The sequence below is a fragment of the Condylura cristata genome, unplaced genomic scaffold, assembly GCF_000260355.1.
Source record: "Condylura cristata isolate star-nosed mole 26May11 unplaced genomic scaffold, ConCri1.0 scaffold00013, whole genome shotgun sequence".
Taxonomy (NCBI): domain Eukaryota; kingdom Metazoa; phylum Chordata; class Mammalia; order Eulipotyphla; family Talpidae; genus Condylura; species Condylura cristata.
In genome coordinates, this window is record NW_004567114.1 from 22,611,747 (window position 1) to 22,628,497 (window position 16,751).

Genomic DNA, 16,751 nt, shown 5'->3' on the forward strand with positions numbered 1-16,751 from the left:
TGAAACTCACTCTGAGACCCTTGGTGATAGACCCTGCTATCACTCTGTGGGTTACACACTGCTGAAAGTGCAAAGGGAGACCTGAAAAGCAGCACACATTCGAATATCATTGTATTTCTGGTTACCAGAGTCTTCTTTCTCTCTCCATAAGATTTTCTCCAATGCTATTGCCGGTTTGGGCTGGATGACACTGTTGTAGGGCAACTTCAGCTTCTACCCAACTGATAAACTCTATTTGTTGTTCTCTGAGCCTGAGTGGTCTTGCAATTGTGTACATAGCTGAGAAGCCACACACAGACCTGTCCTCTATGAGGTACTGTCTTTTTAATGCTATAGCTGTATAGTTCTGGATTAGCAGCACCCATCCTCACTATGTGACAATGATAGACATTATCAAATGTCCCTGGGAGGCAAAATCACCCCTGACTGAGAGCCACATTGATGCCATGATGTATGCCATGATGTAGTTGGGATCAGCTGGAGGCATTAAAAGAAAGGAAAGATCATAGAAGCAGATAGATTTTGGGAATTGTAAAATAATCTGAGCTGGAAGTACCCAGCCACTCATGTTAGAGATAAAGAAACTGAGCTGATTCTCAATATCAGTGTTTAGTGCTTGGCTTATGCAAGGGAGTGTAATAAGCAGCTGTGGGATGGAACAAAGCTGAAGAGTCACATGGGGGATCACTCTGACCAGAGATTCTTTAGGGACCACCAGGGAGAAAAATCTTCCACATTTGCCTCTTGTGAAGCCCTCAACATCAGCATGGCAACGTCTGCTGGGAGAGCTGGGTATGAGTTCTTTGCTGAGAACTGCAGTGAACAGAAGCAAAGTTTGGACAACTGCTCCCCATGTCTCCGGGATGGTTCCAAGCATGTTGGGGAGCTCTTTCAGGAGAATCCAGGTCTGGGTGGTGCAGTTTCCCCATCAATGAGGTATGAGGCCAGTCCCCTGGCTAAGGGTTCTCACAGCCATGGGAACCACATGAAGTCAACAAAAGGACAGGGACAAAAGCTGAGCCACGACATGGTAGAAAGTGCATTCAATCTGTCACTGATTTTCACTCAAAGTAAGATGTACTTTTTTTTTTTAAAGGTTAAACATATTTTTCTGTTGCTGTTTAGAGAAATGTGGTTCGAGCCAAGTGCATGGCCCAAACACACCACTCAGTGGCTAGATGAGGTATTGCAGCTCTGTGTCTACAAGGAGAGAAGGCTTGTGTGTGTGTGTGTGTGTGTGTGTGTGTGTGTGTTTGCCTGTCTCCAAGGCTTCCCTTGATTTTCCATTTGCGATTCTAATGATCTCCTTAAAGAAAACCATCATGGTTCCCTCATTGATCCTGAACAGCAAGAGGCAGGAAGGAAACTTAATACCCTAATGACTTCACTCAGCTGGAAGATCAGAAGTGCAGCCCTGTCCTCATCCTGGCAATGCTGCCATCTGCACTGTTGCACTCCCTGGCATCGCCTCCCTCATCTGTAAACCGCCTTCACAGTGGTGGGGGATGTGTGACACGAGCCCGAGGAACTTCCTGTGCAGGCTAGACCCGAAATGCTGCCGGGTGCTGAGTGCAGAACGAAGGGGCTGGCCGGTGTGGTGGCCACAGGTTCAACACAGCCAGGCCCAAACCCCTGCACCTCATCTCACTCTCCCTGAGGGACCTGTCAGCACCCACTCTTCAGTGCCAAACCTTTCTTTGTTCCCAGGTGTTTGGCGCTCATGTCCTCTGGCCCCCAAGGTAGAAGTCCACAACAATGGGGCCTTCACCAGAGGCTAGAGGGGTGGGCAGGGAGTGTCTGAAAGGAGGTGTTAGCTCCAATTGTTCAGGAGGGTCCTTGCCCCTCAGCAGGGCCCAAGTTCTCCCTCTGCCAGGCCTGCTCTGAGGCCTCTCTGTCCCACCCTCCAGGCCCACCACGAAAGGAAGGTGGCTAGATGTGTAAAGGTGAAAATGGCCTACTGGTGCTGACAGTATCTCTCAGGCCTTCATCTCCTGGAGCACTGTGTTTGGCAGGTGAGATTTAGTAAACCCAGCACCTAAGAAAAGAGCTGATTTTTTCAAAGGACTGGAAAGAGTGCTAATGGATAACCCATCAAGACTGTCAGTGAGTCCTGGCCTAGGGCAGATGGAGGATCGCCCTCTCTCAGGGAGTCGCCTCTGGCCGCCCTCTCTCAGGGGCTGGAAGCAACTTCCCTGGACCAGCATCCTTCCCAAGTCCTCCAGAGCCTTGGCAGTTTCTCACAAAGTCCCAGAGGGGACTTTCTGCTCCTTCCATCACTGTCATGTATGGCTTCACCCTCTAGCCCTTGCTCCTTGTTCTAGTCAGTGCTCAGGGCAGGAGCCAGGACGCCCCTTTGGGAAGGTCAGAGGACCCAGCGGTGTGCAGCTCCCTGTGGCTCATGAGGCCATAGGGACCTTTTGGGGAACCACATAAATGAACGCCGCTTAGCTGGGCTTTGAGAGGTCTGCAGCTGATGTAAATGGAAATCTCAGAATCAAATTTAATAAACTTTTACATAAAAAATTAAAAGGTTCCCTTTGTCAGAGAAAACCAAGAATTAAAATACACACACACACACATACACACACACAAAGCGAAACAATGGTGTGTTGGAGGGGAAAGGGCAGGAGGAGGGGACGCAGGAGGACAGGGAGGGGTGACGTTCCCTAGACAGCAGTTTTTCTCTCCTTGCATGCACGGGGACCCTCTCTGCCTTCTGTCTGCCTTGGAGATGACCTGCCTTATCCCTCTCAGGTGACAGTAAAAATGCTGTCACAACAGCATCCTGATATCCCATATGTGCTTACCATCACTGGCTTTGCAAAACCTTTGTGTCAATTTGAAATTCAAAACAGGCTTCGGTTTGTGTTTGCCATCTGTGAGCCCACAGGCCTGAGCTGGGAGCTCAGGGCCCCGGCTGTCTGGCCTCACGCCCCCCCCCCAAGGAACCACAAAAGCTCCCCTCCGCACATAGACAGCGACTGGGCGGTGGGGCTTGAGCAGCTTCTGCTCTTATCAAAAGCCTGCAGGTACGCTCCTCCCTGAGGCCAGCAGCAACTGCAGCAGCAGCGTCAAAGCCACCCATCCTGCACTAAGCCTCTGCTCGCAGCCGAAAGGCTGTCGTGCCTGGCAAGCCGCAAGGACATGCTGGTATCAGCAAGACCACCTGTCCCGCCGCGCCTGGGTCGTCAGAGCCACGAGAGGCAGCCGGCGTGCTGGCATGCGATCCGTATCACCGGCTTAGGAATGCAGGCTGGAGCGGGCTTTCCGGGAGAAGCGTGCTGGGCTCAGACAGCACCAGGCCAGGAGGCCGTGGACCGCACTGTGGGCAGACCAGGGCTGTCCCGGAGGCCTCCCCTTTCTCTCAGCACCAGATGCTGATGGGAAGTGGGTGTTTTTCCTCACGGCTGGCTAGAACAAAGGGAATGAAGCAGGGTGGTCATTCTGGAGCAGCACCTCACTTTCAAGCGTACCGATTTTTTCATCAACCAGGATTTTTATGGTTAGGAAAACTGAGTTTCTAGTTCACTCCCAGAGCAAAGCACACTGTACGCAGAAGGAAGGGCTTCTGTGCCCTCTGCTGGTCTGCGGAGACACAGGAAGGCGGGTTCCACCAGACTTCATCTCTGGTGGGGCTGGGACCTCTGGTGCCATCACCACCATCAGGCCACAGAAGCTGAGTTGTCTCACCGGGCAATGGCTGAAGGCTGCAGATTGTCACGCAGGGTACAAGTCACCTCGGTTCAGATTAATCATGTGTTTGGTTAGCGGTAAATCCCGCCGGGCCTGGTGAACCTTCCGAGGTCTTCCCAGGACTCAGGGCAACTGTCGGAGATGGGAGCTCTCCAGGCGAGCCTGGCAGCTCCCCTGCGCTCTCTTTAATTGCTTCTCTCTTCAGCTGACACTGTGTGGAACTAGGATAATCAATCTGCAGGTTAGAAGAACAACCGCGTTCTCTCAGGAGACGTTACAGCTCATAAAAAATGTACGGGGGACGCGCTTTGCTGCAGGTTTTGATTTTTAACTCGTGCCCTGCCACATGGCAGGGGATGCTGAGCCAGGAAGGACAAAGGTGGCAGAGAGGAAAAAAGAGGGGGCCAGGGCAGCAAGGGGTTCCCCTCACTCTTCAGGAGAGCATGGTGTGCAGGGAGAAGGCCCAGGCCTGATGACTTGCTGATGCTCCCAACTTCAGAACTGAGAGCCTCCCACCTTGTGGACGAGAGACCACATACATCCCCAAGGTCTCAAGCAAACAGTCTCTGGGGGCTCATGCCACCGAGTGGAAACCTGGGCCCGGCTTAGGGTGCTCCAGGGAGCACACAATCACACACAGGTTGTCTGATGCAGAGGGGCAGTCATGCCTCTGCCATGCCCTGGAGGGACCATGCCTCCCTCATCTGCAGGTGCACCCAGAGGAAACTGATCAAAGGAGACCTCCACTTGCATTATATTACAGAGCTATCCTCCTGAAGGAGTCCAGGGCGCTTTGCTGTTGTGGAGGCAACACCCAGCTCTCTTTGAGGCTCCTCTGTTCTGAAGCTCTGTATAAATTTACCCACTTGGCTACTTGATTGGCAATGTTTTCTGGGTGTCCTGCAGAAGTACTCCTTTCGGGAAGATGTGTGGAACACAGGAGACAGAAGGGGAAGGGCCCTTGGCAATGCATTCCTCATCAGCCTCTTTCTGTTTTCCAGTGCCAACTGGCTCCAGTGCCAGTTGCCTGGGCTCCAGATCACTTCTGGGCAGAAGTGACAGCCACAGGGTGGCCAGTGCAACAGATGGGCCACAGTTTGCGGCTCCCAGGGGCGCCACCCACATGGAACACAGAGCAGGTGACTCTGCACAGCCCACATGGTTGCCCTGGGCGAGGGCTAAAAACTGCTCCCAGTCCTTGGTCCTGGGCCAGCAAAGGGGCTAAACCAGTATCTGAGGCCGAAGGAATGAGCACAAAGGGAGAGGGGAGAAGCCACCTGGCTGTGGTGACTGAAGAATCCTAAAGTTGTACGATTTAAAACTGAGCTCCTCCCCATATACCCAATTATGCTGAATGTCATAAAAGTAGAATTTGGGCCTCCAGAAAGGATTTTTAGAAGCTCCCGGGCTATACATTTTATCGCTGGCTGTTCTATTTTCCTTATCCTCTCTCCTGTCATGGATCAGAGGGGACCCTTCTAAGTCCGGGTTTATGTATTCATGCTGGGGGTGTGGATTAGGTCCCACACACTCACACATGCTCACACACACTCCATGCCACAAGATGGAGTGTCGCCCTCCTGGCTCGGGAGGACGGCGCTGGCACAGGCAGAAGAGGGGCTGGCAGGAGGGCGCGGACCCCAGACACTCACTCCTCTGGCCCCAGACCTTGATGGTGAAGCACATCTTGAGGCAGGCCTGAACCCCAGAGCTCCAGCTGCACTTAGGCTGGGCGGGGCAGGGCTGAGCCAGCAGGGGCTCCCGGGCCCCTCACAAAGAGCAGCACCCTGAGGTGATTCTGCAAGTGTCTGTCCCTGCGCCGGTGGGAGACGGTCGTATGGCCACTCACAGACTGAGGAATAGTGGGGGACAAGGGACCTCTATACTACTTCATCATGGGGCCCCCTGGGGCACAAGGATGAGGAGAGATGGGAAGGACCCCTGGGGTAGGCCCTAGAGCTGGGCTGGGCCCATAGAGAAGAGGCCTGGAGCATCATGCTGGCCCCGGGACCCACCTCCAGGCACAGCCCGGTAGACTGTCTGAGCGCCACCCTAAGGAGGAGTGTTAACAGTCAAGCCTCTGCCACAAATGCTCCGTTAGGAATTGAAACAAAACTCTGAGCTGTTTCAGCACAAGCCAAGAACGTGTGCATCAACGCTCATCTGGTTTACACCAGGCACGAGGCTGCCTCGAGAGGCACCGCTGTCCCCGGCTCACGGCTCCTGCATGTCACCTGGACTTCACGGTGGGGAGAGGCCCTGCTCCAGCTCTGCTCAGGGGGCCTTTCGTTCCCATGGGCTCCCTCCCTCTTTTCTGGTGTCCTGTGTATTTTTCTGAGTATAGTTTAGGACTGGCCTACTCTGGTTTGCATTCTTTCCTGCCTTTGCAAAACATTTCCAGGCGCTTTCTGGTGGCACAGGGGTTCAAGTCAGAGCAGTGTCAAGCTGTCATAAGCCACTGTGGCCTGAGTTCAATCCCAGGCCAGGAAGCTAAACCATATATAGCACAGCAGACCTCTTCTGTCTACTGCTGTTCCCCTCAGCAGTGTATTTCGTCCATTGGCCTGTTCTGCGCCCTGCTCAGTCTCTGGTGAATCCTCTTACCGTCTGGCCTGTACCCCAGTTCTGTATGAATAAGTAAATAAAGTATCTTAAAATAAATAAATAAGTAAAATAAATAAATAAGTAAATAAAACCCTTAACAAAGGTTTTTCGGAGTTTACACTTGTTTCTATTCATTTGATGACTTTATAGTTTCTCATGTTTTTTCCTCAAGGACCTTCAAGATCATTGCAGGCCGAGATCCCAAATCTTGATTTGTCTGCATCCCTCAGCAGATTCTTGAAACAGCACAAGTGTGTTATAAATATCACGTGACTGATGTGTGGGCCTGATAGGGTCTCCAACACCAAATAAATAAAATGGATTTTGTACATTAATATTGCAGTGAACAGTTTTTCACCTGCTACATATGCTCTGACTTTTTAAAGTTAAGGACTATTTTTAAAAAGTTAATAAAGCCACTCTTTGATGGAAAGCCACTCTTTGATGGAAAGACCAGTGGTTTTCCATATATGGAAAAGACCCTGGTGCCAGAAAGAAAAAACTGAGATTTCCATCTGAACCATTGAGAAGTCACCAGTTCGCTAAGATTACTAAAGGGGCTTTAGTAAGCAGTAAGTTTTCCTTAGGTCTCTATGTTCCATGAAATGCCATGGGAGTCTCTCAAGGAATCCAAGGGCCCCTTCCTTGTAACCAATGTCTTTCCTTTTCTTCTTCTCACAGTGGGCCTTGTGTTTCAAAAGTTGTATTTTTTCTTTAAATTACAGCATTCCTGTATTAATCCACTTCCCTCATTCTGATTGGTCAGGACCAACAGGAACAATCAGATGTTCTCACTGGCATAAAAACCAGGTTAACTGATACGTAGATGGATAGATTTCCTGTTAAAGGAAAAGCTTGATTTCATTCACTTTCATGGTTGTGCCTCCATTGATCGAATGCTATTTAGTTTCGATTTTTGAAATTCTGAGTGGATCCCACATCTCCTCTTTCCTTCTAGTTAGTCTGCTGAGTCTATAGGACTCCAGACTGGGGCGTTTTGATGGAGAGGCCTTCGGTCGCCTCTTCTGTTCTGGAGCTCCCTGGTTCTATGGTTTCAGCTAATAGATGGTGTGATCAAATCCACTTGACCATTTTCTTATCATTGAAAACATGTCTTCAATAACTTGAAAAAATATCATCTGGACCAAAAGAACCAAAAACGCTGGTGTTGGGAGATGTTAACATGGTGATGACAAAGCTCCATGTCAGCCTTAGCTAGAACAGCTAAAATTTGAATTTGAACCACAACATTTTATCGAGAAAGGTGGGCAGAGAGAGAGAGAGATGAGCATCAATATTTCTCTGCATATAGGTCAAGGCTTTGAGGGATTTACCTGAGGTTTTCTGAACTGAATTCGGACTCCAGGAATCGTAGGAATTGATCCCGCCCCACCTGGTCCTTCAGTATCTCATCAAAGGAGAAGCCCCATCTCTTCACTCGCTGCTGGCTGGGCTCCTTGCTTTTGGAGGAAACAAAAAAGGTTTTAAAAAATGATCAATACCAGGAAAAAACTGTGGCACACTCTTGAATAATATAAATCTATTTTGCTGCCGTATGGGTAAATTTCACAGTTCAGCAATAAGGTCTATAAAACCTATGCAAACTCCACAGGTAGACTTTTGTATGCCAACAGTAATCAACAACACGGTAAAAAGTTCCTTTAAAGAGGGCAACCGGGGTGCCCATCGAGCGGCTGCTGCAGGCCAGACAGTCACCTCACCGATTTGGAGGCCCTGAGCCATTTTGATCATTCACAAGCCCAGCTCTCGACTCCATCACTTGCCCACTGTTTTTAAACATATAAATAAGGATGCCTGTGAACCCAGCCTTTCCTTAATGACACTTCCCACCCCCAGCCTGCTCCTCAGTGCACTGGGGAGAATAGAGTCCCGTGCAGAGACACCAGGTCAGATGCATCGGCACCCCCAGAAGGCCTCCTCGAGGTTTAGGGCCAGAGGGCCACCACTTGTTGATCCACCTGCAGCTGCTGACACGGCTCTAGAGCTGTTCCCAGCATTTTCCATGTGCTAATTCACTGGGTCTTCGCAACTACTCTCGGGAAAATTGTACTCAGATGGTTGTCATTTTATAGCTCGAGAAACCAAGACAGAGTGATCATTTGTCCAAGGATGAGGAAGTGATGAAATACATTTATTTAGTTTAAATGAATCTTTTTAAAGATTTTTTTATTACTGCATACAGAACTGGGGTACAGGCCAGAGGTGCAGGGGCAGTGAGAGGCTTCACCAGAGACAGAGAGGGGAGCAGAACAGGACAACTGATGAAGTACACCGCTGAGGGAAGCAGCAGGTGGGTCAGGAGAGGTCTGCCGCGCCATGTGGGTCAAGTCTGGGGCTGGGGATTGAACTCATGCTCTGCTGCACCATGTGGTTCACTTCCCTGGCCAGGGATCAAACTCAACTGAAATGATTGCGGCTGGCTTACAGTGGCAGTGCTATGCATTACCTGCTGCCCACCAGGGAGGGCCAGTTTAAATAAAGTTAAACTAAAGCTTAAGTTTGAATTTAAATGTTAACTGAGGTGACTGTCGGGCAGGCGTGGGGGAGGGAAGAGGCCTGATGGCACTTGGTGGAAGGATGTGGGGATGCTGGTGATTGGCAGGCAGTGACAACAGACATTTGTAGAGGTTTGAACCTATAACCTACTGCAGAATCAAAGATGTAAACCAACTTTACCTTAATAAACATGATTTGGACAAATTTATTCATGAATTCAAATTTTAATTTAATATTTAAATTTTACATTTAAATGGCCACATTGGGTGGTAGCCATGTATTGGAAAGCACTGTTCTAGACTTAAACCAGCAAACCAGCACTTCTATTTTTGCGTTGCTAGTTGTGCTCAGCAGCAGCAGGATCTTCTAACGCTGAGGTTCATCCTTGGGGGGTCAGGGAGGTTCTTGTGCATGCTCTATGCCTCCAGGCTTGTCCCTATAGGGTCACAGGAGCAGAGCAAGACCATGAGGACAAACAGTGGAGAATTCCTTGAAAGATATCTTCTAACACACCAGGTGGGACCATTTATAATGAGTCAGGAAGACAACTATTGGATTCTCTAAAACTCAGGCCACAGAACCAGTTAAACTTGATATTTTTCTACTGGACACACAGTGCTGTTTCAGAGAAATTGCCCCGGGGTTGAGGCTGGCAGCAAACACAAGCCCTGAAGAGCAGCAGGGTCTTGCTGTGACCTGAGATGGGCTCAATGATCTGCTTCTCACCAGTCAAGATGGCAGGCTGTGGGGATAGTGCTGGTGGCAGATACACCCCAATCAAAGGCTCTACCCAGAGAACCAGATGTGGTAAGTTGCTCAGTGGCTGTTTGGCAAGTGGCTGGCTCAGAGGTGCATGTCCACCGCCAGTGTTAGTGTCACTGCTTTCTGATGCCCAAGCAGTGACTCCGCATTCATCCTGCCAGCTTCCTTGGTGGCCTCAAGGATGAGAAAAGGAAGAAGGGTCATTTTGGGGGCCAGAAGCATGGTGGGCCAGAAAGCTTGAGATGTCACTCTATGTGCAAGATCAGAGGCCTAGGACAGAAGTAGAGAGGTCCAGAGAGCTACAAGTTCACTCACTCTTCAGCAGGACAAGGAGGTCTTGAGAGACAGGACACCTCTGTAGTTTTCTAGGGCGACATCATAACTACCAAAACTCTGCTGACTTCAAATGGCAGATATTATTCTCTCACAGTTCTGGAGAGTGAGCCTGAAGTCTCTGAAGGTTTCAGGGGAACATCTATCCCTGGCCTTTCTTTAAGCTTCTGATATTGCCAGCAACCCTGGGCATTCCTTGGCTTGTGGACACATCACTCTGATCTCTGCCTCTGCTGTCACATGACAGTCTCTCTGTGTATCTATGTCAACACATGGCATTGACCCTGTAGGCGCCTGTATCTCTGCTGTCTTCTAGACATACCAGTCACAATGACTGGGGAGCTGACTCTTGTCTAGCACCACCTACCTCCTCTTAGCTGATTGCATCTGCAACAGCCTTGTTTCCAAATAAAGTCACATTCTGAGATTCTGGGAAGGACATGCATTTGGGGGTGACATATTCAACCTAGTACATCTGCATTCTCTCAGCTATCCATTGTTCATGATCCTATTTCTATAACTGAATGTTTCACATCTACTCTCTTCCCCCCCAGCACATCTGTCCCTGGAGATCTATTCTATGAAAGCTCTTTGGAAACAACTTCTTTATTTGCATCTTTCCTGCATCACTTAGGTGTTTTCCAAGCATTATTCCATGTATATTTTAAGATCAGATTTGAACATGCTACTACCACTCAATAGTTGGTGGTTCTGAAATAATTCTGAAAATTAAGATCTCTGGACACTCTCCCCTAGGTGGTAGGTACAACAGCTCTCCATTGGCCAGATTCAAACAGTCTATCCATGGAATTTTGTTCCTTTATCCATTTCCATTGTGTAGAAATGCTTCCTTGTGATTTTTTTTTTTTTTACTACTGCTTTGTATCATCATTTATCTTCGTAAGGGTTTATGGCATTGTCTCTCCTGCTATCTTGTGACTTCCCTGGATCAGAAGCCATGCCTTATGTGTCTTTGTATTCACCACAGTGTTTTTCATACAGAAAATGTTCAAAACTAAGAGGGAATCAATAAGAAAATGATGTGGGTGATATGAGTTATCTAGCATTTTCTAACACTAGCTGGGTGCCTTTTCCTAACTCTTACCTATCTTCTCTACCTGTTCCTTCTCACCCAAGTCTTACTTTCCACTGGGCAGTTCAACCAACACTTAGCAAGGACAGATGGTTCTTCAAGTGAGTAATTATCACTTCAACTGATCTCCCAACCTTAAAAGCACATGGGGGAATCTCCCTAACTGAAAGCAAGAAAGATATATTCAGAGGAAGCAACCACATATAAAACACTCATTTCCGTCAGGTCCATACAAAGCTAGGCAAGGTGCAAGGAGCTTCCCTTACAGCTGTAGCCTATTTGAGACTCAACATAAGAGAAAGAGGTGGAGGTTTATATTCAAGTTGCCTGCGTTCAAAGCCACACAACTGGCAAGTGTGTGAATTGGAACCAGGATCTGTCTATCTTCAAAGATGATTCTTTTATTCCATTCCAAATAACTTGCTTTTTGTTATATTTTCCCTGTTTTATTATCTAAACCAATAGGGGAAAGATACCAACTAGCATCAAAAGATTTTTGATTTATTACAAAAATTATGAAACAAAGGACAGTTCTTCAAGAGTAGAAATATCTGGCGACTCTATCCTATGACCAAAGCTATTGACAATTTTGTTTAATGCTTCAACAATAACCTGAGGGTCCTGAATACACCAAGGTGGGGGGACGGCCCCATTATTGATTGCTATGTAACACACTATCCCAGACTCAGTGGCCTAAAAGTGGAATTTGTTGTTCTTATACCCTGGTGTTCTCTCTTACGATACCACTGGTCTTGGCCGAGTACATCTTATTTGGGGTCTTTCAAATATTTGTAGTCTGAGCTGGGGTCATCTAAGGGCTTCACTGGGGTGGTCATCGGGGAGCTCATCCTATGCAGTGGGGGCTGCTGATTGACCAGGAGCTCAGCTGAGACTGTCGACCTTGTGGCTCTCCTGTGGCTTGGGACTCACACACCATGGCTGGTGGGTGCCAAGAAGAAAAATCTCAGGAGCAATCGTTTCAAATAACAAGGGAGAAGTCTCAGGTCTTCTTTATAACTCGTTCTCATAATGTTATTTCTACCATACTCTATTGGTCAAATGAGGCACTGAGGCCAGTCCAGATGAACAGGGAAAGGGGGGAGGGTTCCCTGATGTGCAAAGTTGCCCGTGCAAAGAAAGAAGGCACTGAGGGGGCCATATTCAGAATCTGCCTACACTGAGAAGGAGCATGACTAATATCCTGGATTAATAGTTCTATCAGACTTGCTGAGCATGGATAGCCTGCCTCTGGCGGGTTGGGCTGGCAGGGTGCCAGGGGATGCCTGTGGTCCAGCAGGATGGGTCAGGTTCCTTGTAGTTCCTTTGCTCATTTGCCACACCCAGTGGAGAGGAGTTTAGCCCTAAGTCTTGTGGTGAGAGCCAATGACAAGCCAAAGTTGTGCTGGTCAGGCCAGGGTTTTACTTGATCGACTGTTTGGTTAACAGCAGTAACAGAACACTTGCCAGGTACCTCCCGAGGGCCCTCCTGGTGGTGTCTAGACAACAGTGTTCTTCCAACTGTGATCTGGCAACTTGCAGCTGGTTTTCTCTTCACTGGGGGACCCTGGCTTTCATTGTGTTCTAACTCAACTTTACTTCTCAGAATTTGCTTTGGATAGACTTGAGGTGTAGTTATCCCCTTCTTTTTAAGCACTGTCTTTGTTACTCTTTTAATAAACACATCAGTCTTTAGAATTCACAGTCTGAACACGAGAAACAATTAAAGTACAAAATTCTGTTACTTATGCCACATCAGTATCCTCTTCCCAATCATTCTGTTAAACTTTCTGCTACCCTCCACTGGGTTGTTGTGATCAACACATGGCAGAAACAGAATGTTCTCCATGTTTCTGGAATCCAGATGTTGCCGACACAGTTTAGGTGTGCCCTCTGCCCTGCACATAGGTAAGAAGCCACCTGGACCCCGCTGCTCATGCCAGGAGAAGTCAAAGCCTCACATGGATCCCAGACACCCTGCGGTCTCCTGTGCTGCACCTGCTCTTCCACACACCTTCACCTGTCTTCGCCAGAAGCCTCTTTCATAGAAGGTGTTGTGAAGTGGGTAGAAGACTTCACTAAAATGGGCCCTCTCTGGTGGCATGACGGGTTAAAGCACAGCACTGCAAGCGAGCTGCAACTGCTTCAGTGCAAGTTCTATTCCTGCCCCAGAGGTGACCCACATGGTGGCAGACCTCTCCTGACCCATCCGCTGCTCCCCTCAGCAGTGTACTTCATCGATGCCTGTTCTGCTCCCCACTCTGTCTCTGGTGAAGCCTCACCACCCCTGCATTCTAGCTCTGTATGCATAAAAAAAATAAATCTTTTTTTTTTATTTTTAAAGAAGACTTCACAAAAATTTGAGAGTCTTAAGACAATTTAAAACATTCAGTGCTAGAACTTTTCTGGCCCTGCCCAGGACCTGGTCTCTCCCATCACTAGTTCCTGTCTCTTTGCTTTTCACTGTCCTTTGATCTCCCCTCTCAGGAACAAAAACTACATTTTCCTCACGCTGCACAGCACAGCCCTCCCTGCAGGCTGTGCTGACAGACCTGCCCTCATAGCCTGACATGTGTCACTTGTCATTTATCAGTGTCCTTGTCCAAGGAGATGGGAGCCTGTGGCTAGGTGGTAAGATACACGTTTTATTTACCTTGCCCCATTTGTATCTTGAGAGCCTTTCATCAGAACTGGGCACATGATGGGTTTTCAAAACATATTTATAGAATTAAGCAGAGGTGAGTAAAAATGACTCGATTATTTTACTGCTCATCTTCAGCCTTTGTTTTGTGGACAGGAACCTTCTCTAGGCTGAAGTGGGGTTTTGGTGCTGATCCCAGATTCTGTACTTCTCTAAAGACAGGTTCCTAGTCACTGCCAGCATCTGGTGAGGAGGCAGGTCCTACCGGGAAAGGCAACAGGGCCTCACGCGTTCTCTTCATTTCACTTGCATCTAAGTAACTCGAATCTGCCTAAAGGTGGACATATACTGCGGGGGTGGGCCACAGATCAGGGCAGAAGCTCGAACAATCAGAGTAGGCCCACAGCCCTCCCTGGTGGGGCAGGTGGCACCTCCCTGGGCAGAAAGTGTTGACAGGCTGAAACAAGCCCACAAGCAGGTGACACCACCATCGCCACCAACTATCACACACTCATTTGCGCTCTTCCAGAATGAAGGGAGGAATCTCAGTGTCGTTGTGGGGAACTAAGTTCATGCACTTCCCTCTCCTTCTTTCCTGAACACCAGTGAAACAACCAGAGAACCAGCCGCAGCTATCTAACATCCAACCAATACTTTTGAATGCCTACTGTGTGCCAAACACAGGAGGTCTAGATGCATAAATAACGTTAAATCCTACTTGGGAAGAGAACAAAAGGGGAGGATGTAGGAAGAAAAGGCAGGATGGATGGGGTGGCCACTACGGACCGAGTGGTCACAGCAGGCCTTTCCGAGAAAGGGACACACAGATGCCCAGTGAGACGTACGTGAGAAGGGGGGCCCAGGCCAGTGCATCACAAGGAGGAAGCAGCCAGGTAAGAGTTTAGTGAAATAGGTATCTATTCTACCTATATCTGTGTTCATCTCAACACATACATGCATATTTAAATATATACATATAATTATATAGAAATACATGTAGAAATTAAAAAAATTATAGTTTAGAAATAAACTACACAAATATACACATATATTTTTAACCCCATCATCCATGGAGGTAATCAAGCTTCCTCTCCGTAGATGGTAAACCTTGAGGAAGGCAGGAAGCAGATGGACAGACAGGTGATACAGCTGATTGAGAACACCTGTGATTCCCATAAGACCATCAAAGAAGAAGTAACTGGGTGTCCCCAGCAGAAGTCCAGGGAAAGTGTCCAGCTCGGAGCTGTAGGACTGGAGAAGGAGGCTGTTGGTGGGCACTGGGGACATGGGGAGAAACTCATGGAATACCAGCTGCCATGAGGCAAAAGGGGAATGTTTTCTGGTCGGTTTCTAATATGGGCAATATACCAGGGCCTCTGCCTACGTAGGGGTGAAATGGAAAACATAGAGCACAAAACATCCCAGTCAACTAGGGAGACTTCTAGACATCCCAACCTTTCCCCTACTTCTCATTGGTTTTGCTAATCTAATCAGTTCCCCGAAGATCCTGTAGCAGAAAAGAGAAGGGTGGACTTATTGGGGAGCACTGCAGAGAGGAAATAAATGAACTTCAGAAACTCCTTCAGTACCTGAAGTATAGAAAAGAGCACCCGGGCACAGACTGTCATGAAGACAGGTGGGCTGGAGCCACCCCTCACACTCTGAGAGAGGGCCCAGCTTCAGTCTGTTACCAGGACCCAGGAAGGAACCCTGCGGAGTTACTGGTACCCCCCTCATGAACATACTCAGACCAACTGCTCAGAGAAAAGCCTGCGGTGCTGGATGGGGGAATCCACTGAACCAGAGCTACTCAAGCTGTACTGTGCCTCAGAACAGCCTAGAATGCTTTCTGGAAGCATGCCACCTGGAGCATTCTCGTGGCAGGTTCTTCTGGTGCACCCTAAGGTTTGAGAGCTAGGACCCGCATGCGGCTGAGGGAGCCCTCAACAGTATCGATAAAGTCCACCTGGACCAGCATTGTACATTAGAATCATTTGGTGAGAAATACCAGTGACCCAATGGTCAGAAATTATTATTTAAAGGACCAGAGGGGAGTCTAGGTATTGGGCTATTTATAAACCCTCCAGGTGGTTCTAATGTTTGACCAGGGTTGAGAGCCAAGCTCTTCATTTATGAAAATCATGCAGCAAGTTTCTGAGTATATGGAAAGACTGATATGCACTGAACAGGTATTAAGGAAACCATGACAAGAAACAGTGATTTCACCAATGACCTCTAGTGAAAGAGACTAAGTAACGGAAATAGAGAGGGAATATATAAAAAATATATGTATCACATCCTTAGGGGGATTCAAGAGGATAAACATCAAAAGAACAGACTAGGCTACTAAGAAAAAAAAATAGCCCAAGAAATATTATGAATTCTTTAAATTGAAAAGCATAATTGTCAACCACTCTCCCAGTATTCAGTAGGAAAAGAAAAAACTCATTAATGTATAAAAATCACAGAATGAACACCATTGAAAACCAAACTCTGAATGACTCTGAAAGTAATTCAAGGAATTCTATCATTGAATAGAAAATGAAAAAGACTAAGAGAGAGAAGATAAGAGACATGGTTCTCTGTGACAGAGGCCCAGAATTCCTACAAAAGGGTTTCCTGAAATGGAAGGTTAGAACAGAAAAAGAGTGGCAGCAGTTTATTTTTAAAAAGAGAAAGAAAGACGCTAAGTTAAAGAAAGATTTCAGCTCCTAGATCAGATTAGAAGGTAATCCTAGGGCATGTCAGAAATTTTAGAAAGAAGATACCATCTACATACCATTTTTCTTTTAAAGTCAACAGGAAAATATGTCACAAAATGTTGGTTTAAAATACATCAGGCTAACATATCTCTGGGGAAGCAAGGAGTTGGGAAGTTAAGGGAGAGTATTTATTTTATGTATGCCATTATTATTTGCATAAATTAATGATGTCTTTAATTAAAACATTTTAAAGTACATTGACTAGAACAGAAACCAGAGTAGCAAAAGCTAGCACAAAAGTTGGTTATGAAAGTAAAAGTCAGAGAAGAAGAAAAGAAAAAAGAAAGAGGGATAATATTCATGAAGTATACAATATCAGGGAAAAGATAAAATATATGATACAAGTAAA

General features: G+C 47.5%; 1 protein-coding gene across 1 annotated transcript in view; it reads right to left on the bottom strand.

Moving 5' to 3' along the window:
- The window catches only part of RGS6 (regulator of G-protein signaling 6), a 451,998-nt gene that overhangs the window by 41,752 nt on the left and 393,495 nt on the right, over window positions 1-16,751 (bottom strand). Inside the window, exons 14-15 of the mRNA XM_012724395.1 lie at window positions 7,632-7,757; window positions 4,556-4,607 (exon numbers count right to left, since the gene is read on the bottom strand). Coding sequence (XP_012579849.1) covers window positions 4,556-4,607; window positions 7,632-7,757 — 178 coding nt within the window. The remainder of the gene's footprint in view (window positions 1-4,555; window positions 4,608-7,631; window positions 7,758-16,751) is intronic.